At 42.0% G+C, this 18,435-nt stretch overlaps 1 protein-coding gene across 1 annotated transcript; it reads right to left on the bottom strand.

Moving 5' to 3' along the window:
• Positions 1-502: 502 nt before the first annotated feature.
• Positions 503-16,952, bottom strand: WEE1 (WEE1 G2 checkpoint kinase). The gene is given in 12 exon segments (XM_054699367.1): positions 503-1,819; positions 3,264-3,409; positions 3,503-3,673; positions 5,153-5,238; positions 5,581-5,676; positions 9,128-9,274; positions 13,183-13,304; positions 13,773-13,945; positions 14,155-14,215; positions 14,737-14,940; positions 16,374-16,904; positions 16,906-16,952. Coding segments are annotated over 12 exon segments (1,938 nt in total). The 3' UTR covers positions 503-1,665.
• Between the last annotated feature and the right edge of the window lie 1,483 nt (positions 16,953-18,435).

The raw sequence follows: 18,435 nt of genomic DNA, 5'->3' as shown, positions 1-18,435 counted from the left end.
CTTAGTCTCTGGTTCTATCTACATCAGAAAAAGATGTCAGGTAGAATTAGTTAGCACTGTTTAAATTTGCACTCTCAATTCTTAAAAGCCAGCCTAGTTTAGTGAGTTGAAACACTCCCCACATTAAAACTCTTTTGCAACTCAGTTCAAATTAGAAAGTTTGAGTCCTATTATGCTTAAAGATCTAAAGCTATTTTAAACAACTTATTACATTTCTAGATCAGCTGTGTAATGTACAATGTGATTTAAAAACATTAAATATTTATAATACCAAATAAAAGCAATTCAAGATTAATAGGAAAATTTTTCTTGAATCCTGATTATGTAACTAATGTAGACTAAAAGCTCATCATTAGATAATCGATGTTTTTCATAGTCTATCAGAAATGTGCCCTCTGCTTTTGGTACTTTACATACATTATATTCTACATTTTATAATGTAGTGATAATAGAGATAAAATAGTATAAAACAGGCACCACAAAGTACATTAGACAATTAAGGTAAGCTCAGAGTGACTTTTAATATGCCAATCAATGTTAATAAAACACAAGTCAAACAGACAAGTGCAAACATGTTTTAAACCAAAATTAATAGGAAAACAAACAATAGACAAATCCTTTTTTTTTTTAAATCCACATCTGTTAGCCAGTGTTATTAGTCAAATGGCTAAACACAGATAAAGTATTTTGGAAAAGCTTGGAATAGTCAGAAGTCATTCTGGCATTTCAAACAGCTATGTACAGTATCACCAAGATTAGTTTATATGCAGAAATATTGAACAGAAACTGGGTAAGACATTTAAAAACAAACTAACAATACAATCAAGTACAAAACTTGGGAGAAGGGAGGAAACAGTTTTAAAAAGTCAGGAAAGTGTATTATCAGAAAAAATTACAAAACCAGTAATATTTATACTACATTAATACAGCATTTCAAAGGAGGGAAAGGTGCATGTCTCCAATGCACTAGCTTCAAAGTTCAAAGGGGAAAAAAGGGTTAATAGCTGCGGAAGCAGCTTTATATTTCACATAATTGTTTAAAAAAAAAAGCCTATTAACAACGATGATTGTTTAATGCTACAATTTTACAGCAAAGACAAAACTAAAATAGCAGCAAATTCACAAGGCAATACTTCCACAGAAATATTCCATGGTTCATGCAATGCCTACAAAGTGCTCCCAGTTGGATATACAAGTATAATTCACAATTAAAAAAAAGAAGAAATATAAGATTGACACACAGGTACATTAAAAGACTGAGTAATAGTCTCAGCATTTCCCTTTTCAAAGGGAGATTATGTTTGTAATAAAGCCCTTGAGTCCTTGTTACAGGTCACTACAGGGAAAGATACCTTTTATTATAATGCAACAGCAAACTATAAGCAGCACACCACCACAGTGGTTAACCCTGGAAAAGCTGGTGTAACATCCAACAGTGACTGACATCCTAAGAAGAGAGACTGGTAAGAATAGACTGATAGCCAGATATAGTCATGGTCAAAATACAGCTTTCAACTGTAATTCACAAATAAAAGTCCTAAAAAGGTAATTCAGTAAAACTACTGACACCGATTGAGAATGTAATCGCAAACTGGATTGTAGCAGTGATTTCAACCTAGCTTCCTCTTGTCACAGTTTTTTGGGGGGAGGTGGGAAATGAGTAGTTCAGTATATGGTAAGGCTGACAGATCGGTTCATTTTCTTTCCAATAAGTCGAGATGTTCTATTACTCTGGGTGGTAGACCTGGTAGCCATCCGGTCAGTGAAGAGTGCTCTTTCCTCAGCTGCAGCCTTTGCCATCTGGGCTTTCTTGAGTTCTCTAAAAATATAAAAACAGGAAACAAGACTTTTCACTCCCTTATTAATCCTAGGAAGGGATCCTGAGAATTCAAACACAAACTATTCTCTTCAGCTGGGAGAACTTTGCATGCCATCATTATCCTAGAATGCAATGGAGGAAATGAAAACTACAATACGAAACTTGAGCTTCTGCTCAAAAAACTTACGAAGTGATTTTATTTTGTGCTTTTAGAATTAAAATAGCATATACGTTTGGATACAACAAAGATGCTGGTAATGACTTTGGGTATCCACCCCCCCCCGCCAATTTATTTATATATATAAGAAGTGGGGTGCTGGCCAGAGGTGCAGGGGGTAAGGGGATTCAGAGACAGAGTGGGGAAGAGAACAGGTGCATTATTGAAATACACTGCTGAGGTGGGCAGTGGGCCAGACAGGAGAGGTTTACTGCACCATGTGGGGTTAGATAATGCTGAGGCCTTAACCCCTGTGCCGCCAGGGAGTTCCAACTTTGGGTCTTAAAAAAAAAAAATTTAAATAGACTGCTAACTCATATTGTGAAAAGTATCTAGTATCTACCATATTTAAAAAAGATGAAAGAAGGGCCTCCCTGGTGGCACAAGGAGTTAAGTCAGCGCTATGAAGCTATCAGCAGTCACTGAAGCAAGAGTTTGATCCCTGGCCAGGGAACTAACCCACATATGGCACAGCAGACCTTTCCTGTCTCGCCCACTGCTTCCCCCAGCAATTTCAGTCAATCCGCCTGTTCTGCACCCTATTCTGTCTCTGGTGAATCCTCTCCACACCCCACTCCCCCCCTCTACACCTCATCTCTGGCCTACACCCCAGCTCTTATATGCATAAATGAAATAAATCTTTAAAAAAAAAGAGATGAAAGGAAAATTTTACTTTGTATTTATATGTACTATGATGTCTATCAAACTAGTAGCAAATAAACCTTTCAATATTTCAAGACAGTTTAATAGTTTAAAATAAAAATGGTAGCAATGAAGGAAATTAATTAGAATTAGCATTCCAACCACCTTTCAAAAAAGGTTAAAAGGTCATTCAGATCAAATATGAGAATCATCTATTAACATAATCAAGAGTAACATCATAAAATCAAGTAGAACAGAATGTTGTAAGGAAAATAATTTTTTAATAGTAAAAGTTGGGGAGGAGGGAAAACAGTACAGGTTTACCTAGCTTTTGTTACAATTTAAGGATTGGGGATTATCACCACTTGCACATACTTAAATACTAATCTTAAAAATTTTTAAGCCCATAATATCAAAGTTTAGAAACAACACAAATCTATAGGTCAAACACTAATTTAAGGCAGAAATCCTCAAACTTTAATTGTATAACATGTCAAAACACTATATCCTTAACTGAAAAAAAGCTTACATTATCTCTCATTAAAGGTTGAGAATACAAAAGTTAAAAAAAAAAACTTCACTTACTTCTGCAAAAGTGAATTTTTAAATTTTTCAGCATTTAACTCTATTCGTAATTGTTCTGCACTCTTTCTAGAAGCAGAAAGCAATACTGAATGCTTTACCAGTGCCATTGCTGAAGGTCTTCTCTCTGGATCTGGATGAATCATGATCTTAAAAAGAGATGTAAAATTAAGGTAAAGATGTACAATTTTAACAAAATATTGAACCATGTCAATAAAGTGATTCACATATAAAATGCATACTTTTAGCAACTCTGTAAAATCTTGGGATAGCACTTGTGGAATCCGAGGTAATCTACCCTGTCTGATTTCATGCCATTGGTCTCCATTTCTAGGAAGAGGTTCAGCACCAGCAGCACATACCACTGTGAGGGCAAGGGCAAAAATATCCGCTTTTGGTAGATGGGTATAGTTCTGTAAAATTTAAAACAAAATTTTAAGGGAATATAAAATGGTCAAAGTTAAGTAAGACTACAACTCAGTAGTAATTTAGGTTAAGAAATCAGACTAGGGCCTCCCTGGTGGCGCAGCGGTTGAGCGCTGGCTTGCGAAGCTGCCAGCAGCCTCTGCAGCGCTGGTTCGATCCCTGGTTGCTCCACGGCCACCGGAGGAGGGTCCCACATGGCGCGCAGACCTCTCCTGCCGCCCGCTGCTCCCCTCAGCAGTGTACTTCGGTCCTTCTGCCTGCTCTGCTCCCCGCTCTGGCTCTGGTGAATTCTCTCACCCTCCCGCGCTTCTGACTGTACCCAGGGCTTGTATAAATAAATAAATAAATAAATAAATATTTAAGAAAAAGAAATCAGACTAAATTAAAATGTCCAAAGATACATTATAGTTTGTTTAGGACCTATTAGTGTGTATCAGAAATAAAACAAAACTTGGATAAATCTTTTCTAAAATACAAAGTACTATGACCCTGTGGTGTGGGGTTATAAATAGATCTCTTAAAGTGAATGTCTCATCTTTATCATTAGCCCAGTTAAATTCTCAGAAGAAACTCCTGTCCCTCTCAGGCAATTACATACAAACACATACACATTTATAATATTAATGTACACATATAAAGACACAAATATATATATATATATGAAGAATAATGGGATCATTTAACTTACTTGTTCTACCTTCACTCAAAATGCTTATCAAGAAATACTATTGTACTTTTTGAAATGGTACAGCTAATTATGTGCCATAATTTGCTTAATCATTCCCTTATTGATAAATAATTATTTACATTGTTCTTTTTTTTTTTTTTAAGATTTATTTATGTATTTAAGAATTGGGTACAGGCCAGAGACGTGGGGGGTGAGAGGCTTCACCTGAGACAGAGTGGGGAGCAGAACAGGTAGACTGACTGAAATGCACTGCTGAGGGGAGCAGTGGGCAAGTCAAGAGAGGTCTGCTGCACCGTGTGGGTTGCTCCCTGGCCAGTGCAGGGATTGAACTCATGCTGCAGTGGCTGCAGATAGCTTCATAGGTTGCATCTTAAACCCTTGCACTACCAGGGAGGCCCAGTTACATTGTTCTTATTTTGTTCTTATATGAATATTTCTGTAGGATATTCCTAGAAGTGAAACTCTGGGATTCAAAGGGTATGCGAGTTTAAAATGTTGACAGATATTAATATTCTGATCGCCAAAAAACACTTCCATTTTAAAGTCCATCGGCAGTATAGGGGAACATCGCCTTTATCAAAACTGCACCATTGTTGAACACTGTAAATCTTTTCCTTTACTGACTTTTGCTAAACACTCCCAGTTAAAGGTTTCTATTTTGTATTCCCACTCTAATAGTAATTAGCTTAATACTTTAATACATCTGCATTTCTACTGTTCTGTCAACTGATAGGTATTACAAAACAATTTGTGATTATTATTAAAGGAAAAAAGTTACCTCCTGCAAAACTTCGTTTGCCAGAAAACGGCTATCACCCTCTTCAACCTGTGGACTAGAGATCCTTGTTACATGCCCAAGATCACCTAGCAGTATTAAAAAAAAAAAAAAACAAAAAAAAAACAAAACACTGTCAAGAGCTGAAATAGCCCATTTTAAGGTAATAATCTGGTTCATTCTTTCTTAACCTTTTTTTTAAAAAAAATATCCAAAAGGGCAGGTTAATCATAAAAAGGGAGAAAGGAATAAAGGACACTTGCACAAACATAAGCAGGCAGAAAGAGTGTCCCTGAAAGAGACAGATTTACTGAAAGAGGCCTGCATAATCACAAGTGGGAAGAAGGGCTGCTGCCCTGCAAAGAGAAACTTGGCAACAAGGAGCACCTTCATAGGCGCACGGGTGGGCAGAGGGGCTGCTGCTTTCTTACCTATCTTAAACATAACTTTGTTGGATGCCCAATCATCTTCGTCTCCTTCTTCAGAGGCAGCATTTGGGATTGATGTTCGCGATATGAATATATTACCTGTCAAACAGTTATTTACATAAGTCACACAAACAATCAGTAGTATAACCAAAATTCACAAATAAGGTTGTACATTAGAATCATCATCCCAAAAATTGTTTTTCGGTTTGTTTGTTTTTAAATGCATAGAAGAACTGGGGGTAGGCGAGAGATGGGGGGGGGTGAGAGGATTCACCGGAGCAGAGTGTGGAGCAGAACAAGCAGATCTACTGAAATACACTGCTGAGGGGAGCAGTGGGTGAGACAGGAGAGGTCTGCTGTACCGTATGTGGGTTAGCTCCCTGTCCAAGGATAGAACTCAGGCCAGAGCATCGACAGCGTGATAGCGCTGAGACTTAAACCCTACACCACCAGCGAGGCCCCATCCAGAAAGTTTTTTAAAATATAGATTATGTTTTACTTAAATCCAAGTCCAAAGAATCTCAGGGGATGGGGAATGGGGCTATTCCAGGAATGCATTATCTGGTCTACCACTGGTCCTTGAACACCTGGAAACCACTGCATTAGACCCATGTCAATTACATATTGATCCTTAGCAGTTTTTACTACTTAAAACAATACAAAAGGCAATTATTAGCAAATTTGTGATGCTGCCAAAGGACAAGTTTTAATCTAATGGTGCATGGCTGGCGTGTAAAGAACAAATCATTTAGCTAGTGCGTCTATCTTATCATATAGCTTTTACATCCCAAAGTGGCTTTGTGGTTCACTATTTCCACCGTACACACAGTATTCTTTCTTCAAATTTAGGCAAGCTCATGATTACCTAAATTTTAAATTAAATAGATTTCATTTTAATAATTTTATCAATATAGTATTGAATTTTTTAATGTCCTATTCACTGGAGTCATCTAGTTTCACTTTATAGGACAAATAATTTTATAGTGGAATTTGTATATTTGAAATTTTTAATCCTCAAATGCCTTAGTATTTTCAAGTTTTCTACTTAAAACTTAAGGGTCTACTATGTCTGAAACTTAACACAAGATCTGAGTGCAGGCAAACCATATAGTTCATATTTACTGCCATCAGTCTAAACCTATCTTTTCCTTTTTGAAAATAAATTTGTAATAAGTTAACATACACATTCTTCTCACAACTAATGGAATTAAATGTGTAAGAGGACTTCAATTCCCATGAATCACATAGTTCCATAGACAGAAAAGCTCATTAAAATCAACTTAAGAACACCTATCCTACAATGTTTATTTATTTTTTTAAAGATTTATTTATTTATGCATACAAGAACTGGGGTACAGGACAGAGGCACGGGAGGGTGAGAGGATTCACCAGAGACAGAGTGAGGAACAGAACAGGCAGATTGACTGAAACAGACTGCTGAAGGGAGCAGCGGGTGAGTCAGGAAAGGTCTGCTATGCCATGTGAGTCAGCTCCCTGGCTGGGGATTGAACTCGTGCTGTGGAGGCTGCGGACAGCTTCATAGGTTGCATCTTAACCCCTTGTGCCACTAGGGAGGCCCCTACAGTGTTTAACTTGAAACCATCAACCTTTTAATTTCCAACTTAAAGGATGCATAAGGTTCTCCCCTATATTTAGGATTAAGTTAAATGATGCAAGACACCAACTGGTCAAATCCAGAGGGAAAGACATCTTGCAAGACAAAACTTGTATTTTTTTTTTTTAAAATAGGGGAGGGGTAATAAAACCTAAAAAGAAAAATGGATGTAACTAGATATAATGCATAGGTTTTTTTTTTTGTTTTTTTTTAAAGATTTATTTATTTATGCATACAAGAACTGGGGTACAGGACAGAGATGTGGGGGGTGAGAGGACTCACCAGAGACAGAGTGGGGAACAGAACAGACAGACTGACCAAAACACACTGTTGAGGGGAGCAGCGGCGAGGCAAGAGAGGTCTGCTCGCCATGTGGGTTGCTCCCTGGCCGGCCAGGGATCAAACTCATGCTGCAGAGGCTGTGGATTGCTTCATAGGGTGGTGCTTAACCCCTGTGCACCACCAGGGAGGCCCTATAATGCATGGTTTTTGAACTAGATACTATTCTGAACAAATCAACTACTGACTTGGGCCACCTTGGGAAAATTGTAATATGGTGTCTCTACTATGAGATGAAAATTTACCAATGGAAAAGCAGCAATAGTTGACTTCAAAAGTGATGAGATTTCACTGTACTAAGTTGTTATTAGAGGATTCACTTGCATCCTTTTTTAAACGCCAATATAATTTCAATTCAAATGCCATTTAATTTCTACATATAGCACATTTTCGTATTTTACAGGCGAGAAATAACAACTTTGTACAGCACTTTGTTTTCAAAGCATTTTCACATCTCAGTTTATTCTAACAACCCTTTAAGCAGCACTGGCATTATTTTATAGGTTTAATTACAAAGATTAATAGAAAAATGGGAACTTACTTTTTTTTCAGTCTGGCATACCACAGTTTAAAATATTTTTACAATGTATTTATCACTAGTTCTGTAATAAAATTTTGTTTCAATTTACACTAAAATTGTATAAGGCTACATCTTCATTAGTACCAATGTTCCTTCAATTAGAAATCTTATAAGCTCTTTGTAAGCCTCTGAAAGAACATTCTGAGGTTGTTCTGAACCATAATATGTAATCTACTATAGCCATTTTATATAAAATCAAACCAAAAGCTTTTAGCTAAAAAACAATCTAGCAGGGCCTCCCTGGTGGCACAAGGGGTTAAGCACCGCACTATGAAGCAATCCACAGGCTCTGCAGCATGAGTTCAATCCCTGGCTGGCCAGGGAGAAACCCAAATGGTGAGGCAGACCTCTCCTGTCTCACCCGCTGCTCCCCTCAGCAGTGTGTTTCAGTCTGCCTGTTCTGTTCCCCACTCTGTCTCTGGTGAATCCTCTCAACCCCCCGCATCCCTGGCCTGCACCCCAGCTCTTGTATGCATAAATAAAAAAAATCTTAAAAAAAAAAAAGACAATCTAGCAGTTAAGAGGAAAAATAAAACCACTATATTCCTGTATTTTCCAGTCTTGACTCACTTATAACCTTTATGTAGTTATCAGCATATCTATCATTTTTCCCTGAGTCATCCAGTTTTATTATTTCTTTTATAAACTGAAACATTTGTAAAGCACTTAAGTGTTCAAAACATTTTCAAATTTCTCATTCCAAATGCTACCATGTGAGCAGCACCAGCATTAATTCAGAATTATGGTTCTATGACCTAGCACAAAAGAGGGGCTTTAAACATGTTCTCAGACTCCCCATTAGAGTCCCAGCATAAGACCATGTGGTTCCCATAAGATGCAGCAAATTTTTTTCAGCTTTTAGTAAAAATGAGTTTACAATCTCATAAAACAATATAGACACATTGGTCAAAGGTCTTTGAAAACTAACAGTGAAAAAATAAAGGAAGATTTCTGTTTTCATATTGTTTCATTAAAGTAATTTATTCCCAACAAGCCTAAAGAACCCAGGTACTTACTAGGTTTTATATCCATGTGAACCAAAGACATTGAGTGAATATACCTCAAGCCCCGGCCAACTTGCAAAAGGAGATCCTTCAACTCTACTTCTGTAAAGTAACTCATGCTCCTGTAGTTTTCACTTATGGCATCAGCTAGACTTCCACCTAACAAACATGGGAAAATTAGCATTTTTTTCTTTCTGAAACATTCTGACTTTTCTCCCTTCTGTTTTTACTAAATAACCAGGCTCAAACAAGAAAGTGACATTTTATAGAATCTATTCCCTTCAAACTGCTCGTAAAATAAAAATTCTATTTTTTGTCAATAGGCTGGTAATATACTTACCAAGTGTACAAAATACAATGTAAAGTCCCTAGCTCATTCATATATTCCAGCAACCCATCAGATTTAATTTCTCAAAGTAAGCCAGTATTATGAGTTTCTTACATATTCTTTTTAACATTTTCATGCAAATGTATTTTTATGATATTCTAGATCATTCCTTACCAATATACAAAGACTACCCTTTTGTCTCTACAGAATTTCATAATATAATTGAGTGATAATTAGTCAATCTCCTAATAGGGTGTTTTAAAATAATTTCCAACCTTTTGTTACTACATATTATGTCTAACAAATAATTTTGAACACTGGTGGTTTCACATATATTTAGACTATCTCCTAGAAACAAACTGCTGAGTCAAAGGGTATATACAATGTTATAATATACATATGCATAGTGTATAACACTATCTTATTACACATAGAATACACTTCTACAGCTGAGAGGGTCATTGCCATGTTTCTGCAAGAGTTTAAGGTTGACATTCACACCTTCAGAGCCAAAACTTGATTAAAGCCCACAAAAAAATTAACAGTGTACTCAGCATCTAGTGATTAGACTTAAACTCTATTAGCATGTGCCATAGGTGAATGTGGGATTTTGGAAGACAAATGTGGGCAATACGTACCTATTGCCCCCTCCCAGGAAAGACTGTGTCAATATATACGTCCACGATTAATGTATACAAATACATTATTGTTTTCCCATACCCTTTGCAACATTCTATACATTTGATAGGTAAAAACCAGTATCTTACTGTAGTTTTAATTTTACTACTCTTATTATGAATAAGATCATAACTTGCTTATATAGATTTAATCAAACCAACCAGCTAATTTTCTTCTATTTTTCAAAACTTCACATGCTTACATTTTATCTCAGAGAAAATAAGTTATTTAAAACAAGCATAAAACCTCCTAAAGCTTAATTAGGAATCCAGGGTAATAACATCAGGAACATTAATACATTAATCAGGAAAGGAGGTCCTACAATAAGAGCACGACTGAAAAACAAAATGTCAAAAGTGTTTCAAAAATAAAAATAAATCATACACCTGGATATCTTAGGATTAGTATGTTCTCCATACTTAAACCTGCACAATTCTTGAACTCTGGGAAAAATAGGATTTTCCAGAAGGTAGCAAGTCAATAAAACTACCAGACAAGTCCTAGACCAAGTTAGGAAAAAAAAATAAGGTTGCTTTTTAGTGGGTCTGGCAACTTTAGCTGTGTCAGTTCCTTCTACTTCATTGCTGGAAGGGCAAGCAAGAGAAGTGAAAAGAGCAAAACACTCATCTAACATATCAGGTTCTCTTTTTCTGTCCATCAACATTTTTCTACACTTTTTTTTTAAAAGGATTTATTTATTTATGCATACAAGAACTGGGTACAGGCCAGAGGTGGAGGGTGGGGTGCGGGGGCGGTGAGCGGATTCGCCAGAGACAGAGCGGGGAACAGAACAGGCAGACTAATTGAAATATACGGCTGAGGGGAGCAGCGGGCAAGACAGGAGAGGTCTGCTGCGCCATGTGGGTAGCTCCCTGACGGGCCAGGGATCGGACTCGTGCCGCAGAGGCTGCGGACAGCCTCACAGTGCTGTGCCCAACAACTTGTGCAACCAGGAGGCCCTTTCTACATTTGTTAATTGAAGATAGAAATTGCAGTCTAACACCAAACTAAAACAAAACGTTTAAAATGTAAATGACTTTGTGAGATAATATAGAAACTCAGTACTGATAAAGGATATCAGTTACCCAAAGTGCACAAATGAATGATAACAGAATCCTCTCCCTGTGAAACTGGACAAGGATTTGAAGATCAGTCCTATTATTAGGACATTTAAAGCTTTCTGTAGATATGGTGGTAGAGGGAAACAAAAGAAGGAAAGGCATACAAACATATCAGGATAATCATTTCTTTCATCTGTGTAGAACAATCATACAGAGAAGCAGCTCTGCTTCACACAAATCTATGTTTTTAAAAAATCTACAGTATATTACAGTGCTCAAAATAATAAACTGTTTCCAAAAGATTATCTGATGATCTAACTTTATCATGGGATGACTTTCTAATCTGAAAGGGTGGGAAGACAACTCACTCCTCTACACTTTCCAGCCAAGAGTTTTCTCAAACTCATTTGAATTACACAACCACGAATTTGGTAGGTTGTTACAAATTTGTGCCCCCTGGACTGCTAGTGAAATACTGTTAAGAGAACCAGTTACATAAACAAGGTGAAAGGGAGAAAAACTAAAAGGGAGATGGTAACAAGGGAACAAAGAATGAAGACAACATCATGATCCAGCTCTATTATAATAAATTCAGAAACTGAAAAATGAAAGTTCAAAAACAGAACAGTGCATGGGACACAGGAGGCAGCTACAAGAATATTTTGATGGTATGAATAGAAACATTTCAAGAGACATGTGAAACAAACTAGCAGCAATACTACATACAAGGCATTTACTTGTTCTTTCAAATGTAGAGAACTATCAAAAAGCCCAATGAGCGGTTAGATATGAGAAATGGATTTTTTTAATTCTATTTTGTTCACTGTTTTTGAATAGGAAAAGCCTAAATCCACTACTTATACCACTTAATTATTCACAAACTATAAAATGACTGTTCTGGTCTTAAGGAAAAAAAAGAGAAGCAATGAAAACAAATCTCCACTGTGTCCTCTCAAGAGTTCATTAAATTCTAACTAATAAAATATTCACAGAAGACATATCAAAATAGAAATCTCTGAGGTAGACAAATTTGGATATTTAATAACAGATGTCTGTAAGGATCAGAATTGAGGCCAGGATTTTGGCCACGGTTTAGTAAAAGACAAAGAATGAATTGGTTCTTAAAGAACTTGCTGGAATTGAAAGCTATACAGGCGATCCAATATTTAACCTTACACGTTTATTTTGAGAGCAAAGTGGGACCAGTCCAGAGAACTAAAAGAGCATAACTTACTTAATAGAAAAGTTCTAGTGGTAAATATGTTGTATAGACGGGAGAAGGCAAGATTATAGGCTGTCTTGAACAAATGAGAATTTAGGTCAATGGATAGTCACCATAATTTTATGAGTCAGTTTTAGTATCCCCTAAAAGGAAATGGATAGGGAAGGTTAGAAGCAGGGAATCTGTTATTAACTACAATAGCCCACATATACACTTTGCTAGATATTAGGGATATTAAAATATACATGGCAAAGTCACTGTCCTCTCAAGTTTAAGTGGCAAAGACACATAAAATAATATGCAGAGATTTTCAGTCTTAACATTCAAGTAGGCATCACTGGTACTTGAAACTGATGTTAGGCTTCTGGTTTTTAAATTATTAATAGAGGGTCTCCCTGGTGGTGCAAGGGGTTGAGGACAGCACTATGAAGATGTCTGCAGCCTCTACAGCACAAGTTTGATCCCCGGCTGGCCAGGGAGCTACCCACATGGCGCAGCAGACCTCTCCTGCCTTGCCTGCTGCTCCCCTCAGCCGTGTATTTCAGTCAGTCTGCCTGTTCTGTTCCCCACTCTGCCTCTGGTGAATCCTCTCACCTTCCGCAACTCTGGCCTGTACCCCAGTTCTTGCATACATAAATAAATAAATCTTAAAATAAATAAGTTTGTAATAGTTAAAAGAGATAGATTTAAAGCAAGACATCAAATAAAAACAAGTTTTCCGTCAGTGTTCATTTTTCTTGGGCTCACCAGTTTGCAAAGGACTCATCACATTACTCACCATTACAATATTCGTTCTGTATAAGCATATGATCATCTTCTGCCCATGCAGAGAAATATCGAACTACATGAGAATGTTGTCCAAGCACTGCATGAGCATATACTTCTCTCAAAGCATTCTGCCTAGGAGAAATTTTAGATTAAGAGACTGGTAAATCATTTTTATTGAAATTTAAACTGAATTTATCTGAAAACTTTATAAAAGAAACTTCTGTATCTACTATTCTGTTGAACAATATGCTTAAGAGAGAATGTTAACACTGTATACCAGATTTTCCCAAAAGCTTCCTCCACTAAAGAAGAATGTCAGTTAGAAAGACGGTTCTTGTTGGCCCAAGAACTCAAAAAGATGAAACGCCATTTTACTACGAGTTCAAGGATGCTAGCAGAAATAAGAAACTTATGTGAGGCTCCAAAATCAGACTACTCATATTATTTTACCAAGGTCAGTAAGAACCGATGGCACAAAATTAAAAGTATGTAATTGTAACTTCTCAAAAGTCAGAGAATTTCAGTCCCTGATCACCTAATAGGGCCTTAATGCTTGTAATACGACAGAGAAGAGTAAAAGACAGAATTTTCAATACATACTCATCAACAGAGCCGGCCAATGGCTTTTTTGATCGCTTAATGGCATAAATGCATCCATCCAGCCTCTTCACACACTTAAAAACAGAACCAAATTCTCCAGAACCAATTTTCTCTAGCTCATGAAATTCTGTTGTATATCGTGACTTCATATTGCTTTCAGTAATTGTAATTCTCTGTAATAAAAAGTATATCCATATGTATAAAAGCATAGATGAAAGCAATTTTTTGCCATGGGATAACACTGAAATTGAAAATCATTACATTTAATGTTGTAATTTTTTCTTATGCTGTAATATTTATTTAGCGTGTACATATGGCAACTTGTTAAGAGGTAGAAAATAAAATTTCAGAAACAATAAAAAGAAAACAAAAAGGTATTTACTTTAGCAGGTCTTGTTTCATCTTCAAATTCATAATCACTGGCTTCCATGTCTTCACTGGAACTGAAAAATATCATGTATTTTCCATCAACATATCAGACAGATACACCGAAGTGTACAGTAGAGTAGAATATTAATGAATAAAAACAGGAAGTATTTAATTTTGTAATCAGTAGATACAGAGCAGTTGATAAAAATGTCCCGCTGAGATAAGCCACCACACACATATCAAAATTAAAGCCTTTCTAAATCAACTGTCTTTTTTTTGTTTTGAGTCAGAAAAGAAGCATTACTGTAGATGAAAGTGCACACTCAGGAATGAATGTGTGTGCCTGCCTCATTTTTGACACCAGATTTCCCACAAGCTATCTAGGCTTTTTGTTCCTTCCGTGCTCATGTCTCTCCTTTTCCACACACAGCTGGCTATTTCCCATCAATTTCTCCAGAGAATTAGGTGCTAGTAATAGAAAAAGAAATTCAGAACATAAACTTCCATGTCATTCAGTTGAAATTAAATTTGGTAAGAATATCAAAACAATCTTGGGTGGTTAGGGAAGAAAACTGTTGAATAACAAATAACTTACTCATTCCAATATGTTCTCTTTCTTCTACGGCACTGTCCTGAGGAATGAAGTAACAAAGAATCTGGAGTAAAAGGATTAATATTCACTTGAGGAGTCTGTCGCATATCAAATTCCCTTTTTCCTGATTTTTCTGTATCCATGAACAGAGAAGCACCTCGGAGTTTAACAGAACTAGAATCCAGTCCTCGAGCTTTGGAGAGCAAACTCTGGAAGAAAAATACGGGTTTTAGGATCCAAGTCCTATAGTCAGCCTTCTCAATTTAACCTTCAGAAAGCTTGTCACATGTCCATATATGTAGATCAAAACAAGATATAAGCATTTTTTCCAAGCAAAATAAACAGCGGTTAATTTAGGAGTCTGAAGCTGGACACTTACTAAACATCTTTTCTGAAGAAAAAAAAAAATCGCTAAATAGGTCTTCAACCCAAAAAGAGTGTAAATGCAGACTAAAATTAAGTTAATTCCAGAGGCTAAAAGTTGACCCTTTCAATCGATTTAAAAATAGAAAGCGGTCAGAGTCCCAGAAAAGGCCACCCACCCCTATGCAAACTGGGCTTAGAACGCCACCTCCACTAGACTCCTCCCCTCACTTCCAGAGGGATGTTGCCTTGGGCAAGTGGGCTAATTAACAGTAAAGCTCAAAAGCTCGGAGTCTCCAGAGGTGCACCACTGACAGCACTGCTTCACTTTTAAAAGGCCTCTTTTCCATATTAATCTTGTAAATATTTGTCTTGGGTCAATTACTTTAGTTTCAAGTCACCTGCTCTTACTTCCAAAGTTCTGGAAGCGGTAATCTGCATTCTCTCTTGCCGCTCAGGTACTGAACACGTCCTGAAGACAGATTATCAGCGGTGCGAAAGCAGACGGGGCGAAGCAACAACCTGAGCGCGGGTGTGTAACAGTGACTGTCCCTAACCGTGAGAGTTTGGCTCACCCACCTCGGGCGCTGCAAACCCAAAGGTGTAAACAATCGCTTACCCAATTATTACGTCTGGAAAGAGGTTTAAACGCTACCCCCTTAGCAATGCCTCTTTTTTTTTTTTAGGCTGTAAAAGCTAGACCAGCCTTTCCTCCCAAGTCGACGAGCCGTCTCCCCTGCATACCGCAAACCTGCCCCCGCCCCATAAAAGCCACAAGACACCGAGCGATGCGCACATGAAGTGGGGAAAAAAAAAAAAAAAAAAAGTTAACCAAAGTCCCTCGTGCGCCGCCCAAATTACAGGGCCGGTCGCAGCGTTTAAAAGGCACCATATGGCCGCGGGCCCGGGGGTGTCAGGTGGCCGGGCCGGCCCCTGCGCGGCCGCCCCCACCAGGTGACCGGTGCCACCCGCGGGGCTGCGCTCGGGGCGGCCCCGACGGCGCGCCCCGGGCATCCCCCACCTGGCCGGCGCCCTTTGAAAGATGAAGAAGTTCCAGACCAGGCCCATTGTTCTGTTACATAATCTTAACGGACGACTCCTGGGCCGGGCCCCAGAGCGGGGCTGCCAGCTCTCCGGTGGCGGCGCAGGGGCGCCGGCGGGGCGCGGCCGGGCGGTTATGTAACCGAACCCGGGCAGCGCCGCGGCCTTTTTAAAAGGCTCGGCCGGCGCGGGCGCGGGCTGCGGGCTGCGGGCGCCGGGGCCCCGCGCCCTCTCACCTTGGGGTGTGCGGGGTGTCGAAGAGGCGCAGTTTGCGGAAGGTCTTGTGCGGGGGCGTCCCCGGGTGGTCGGGCAGCGGCGAGCAGGGGCCCTCGCCCGCCCGGCGCGCCCCGCAGCCGCGCGGGGACGAGTCCGCCGGGCCGCCGCAGCGCACGGGCGAGAAGGAGCTGCCGAGGAAGTAGGCGGCGGCCGGCGACTTGACGGGCGACGAGGAGCCGAAGCCCTCCTCCTCCCACGAGTCGCCCTCCGCGCCGCCGCCCGCCGCGTCCGCGTCCGCGCCCGAGCCGGCGCCCCGCAGCAGCATGTCCTCGTCCAGCTCCCCGGGGCTGCCGGGCGCCGGGCCGGGCGAGCGGCGGCGCTCGGGCCCGGGCTCCGCGGGGCTGCGCGCGGGCGGCAGCGGCGAGTCCGGCTCCTGGAAGGCCGAGTCCTCCCCGGTGCTGTGGCCGCTGCCCTCCTCCTCCTCCTCCTCCTCCTCCTCCTCACAGTCGCTGCAGGGCGAGAAGATGAGCTTCTGCCGCAGGGTGCAGGCGGCCGGCGCGGCGGGGCGGCGGCGGCTGCTGCCGGCTGAGGAAGCTCATCGCGCCCCTGGGGCCGGGGCGGAGGACGGGAGAGCCGCGGCCCGCGGAGTCCAGGGCCCGGCCGGCCCAGGGGGCGGGTCCGCCACGTGCGACTGGGCGCGCCGGGCCGCGGCGGCGGCGGCCTGCGCGGCTCCGGGCGGCGGCTCCGGGGCGCTCGGGGCGGCGGCGGCGGCGGCGGCGGCGCGGACTGTCCGGCAGAGGCGGGGCGGCCCGGGCGCCGAGGCTGGGGTCTCTGCTGGTCCGGCCGCAGGTTCGGGCTCCGCGGCTTCCCGCGACCGTTAACCACGTGAGCGCCCAGCCCACCAATCCCCGCCCAGCCCGGGGTTTGAAAAAAAAGGAAGGCGCGACGTAGCCCGCGGGGGTGGAGCCAACTACGCGATTTTGGCGCGAACCCGCTGGCTCCGCCCGCCTCCCCCGCCGGGCGCCGGGCGGGGGCTCTGCCCGCCGAGGAGCGCGGCCGCCGGCCGGGAGCGGGTGGGCGCCGCTCTCTGGGGCCGCGCGGCAGAGCCGCGGCCGCGCTGTGGGGGGGAGCCCCCCTCGGAGAGGCGGAGCCGAAAGCCGGCCTGGACGTGGCCGCCTGCCCCCTCTTGCTCCCGCGGGGATCTGAGCCCGGGAGCGGCTCGGAGTCCCTGCAGGTCTGGGCGAGGCGGGGGCGGCCGCGGCCCTCCTGCTGCCCGGGGCCGCCGGCGCCCGCCATTGGGAGGCTGCGGAGGGGCCGCGGGCGCTCGTGTCGCGGGGAGGTCGGAGCCGCGAAGGGCGACCTGGGCCTCGGGGTCTTGTCACGCGGTGTGAGGAGATCGCCTGGGCCGGACCCCGAAATCCGCGGGTTCTCCAGGCGCCGACTCCGGCGCGGGGACGGCCGCCGGGCTGCGCCCCCGCACCCGGCCCGGGGGACCGCCGGGGGCGGGAGCGCCGGCCGCGAGTGGCCTCGGGCGGGCGGCCCGGCCCCCGGCCCGAGGCGCGCGCCCCCCGGAGCCGGCGCCCACCCCGCGGCCGCGGTGTTTATGTTTGCCCGCCAGCACGTGGGCATGTGCTGCGGCCGATTGGCCGGGCCCTGCACACTCTGCGCGAGACACGAGCGCGCCCGGCCCCGGCAGCCCGTCCCTCAGCCGGGGCTTCCCTGCCGCAATGCAAGGCTAGCAGTTGTTTCAGTTGTGAATAGTCCCCCCTTGAACAGTTTCCAGCCCCTTGTTTTTTCCTCCGATTATTTGTTTTTCATCCTTTAGGATACATTCACAGAAGTGAGAACTGCTGAGTCCAAGAATATAAACTGCGGAACTGCCCTCCAGACGAAAAGCAGTTTACGTTCTCAAGGCAGCGCATTCGAGTCCTTTGAATTCTGACATCGCTTTTGTTGTTTTGCTTCATATTTAAAGGCCTGTTTTTATTACACGGTCCAGTCGGTTTCCAAGAACCTACGGGCTACCTTCAGCGAAGATTTATTAGTTCTAACACCAGAAGCTAAACTCAAGCTAGATTTTTT

The sequence above is a fragment of the Talpa occidentalis genome, unplaced genomic scaffold (assembly GCF_014898055.3).
Source record: "Talpa occidentalis isolate TD23 unplaced genomic scaffold, MPIMG_talOcc4v2.1 talOcc4.3, whole genome shotgun sequence".
NCBI classification, from domain to species: domain Eukaryota; kingdom Metazoa; phylum Chordata; class Mammalia; order Eulipotyphla; family Talpidae; genus Talpa; species Talpa occidentalis.
This window is presented reverse-complemented; position numbering and strand designations above follow the sequence as displayed.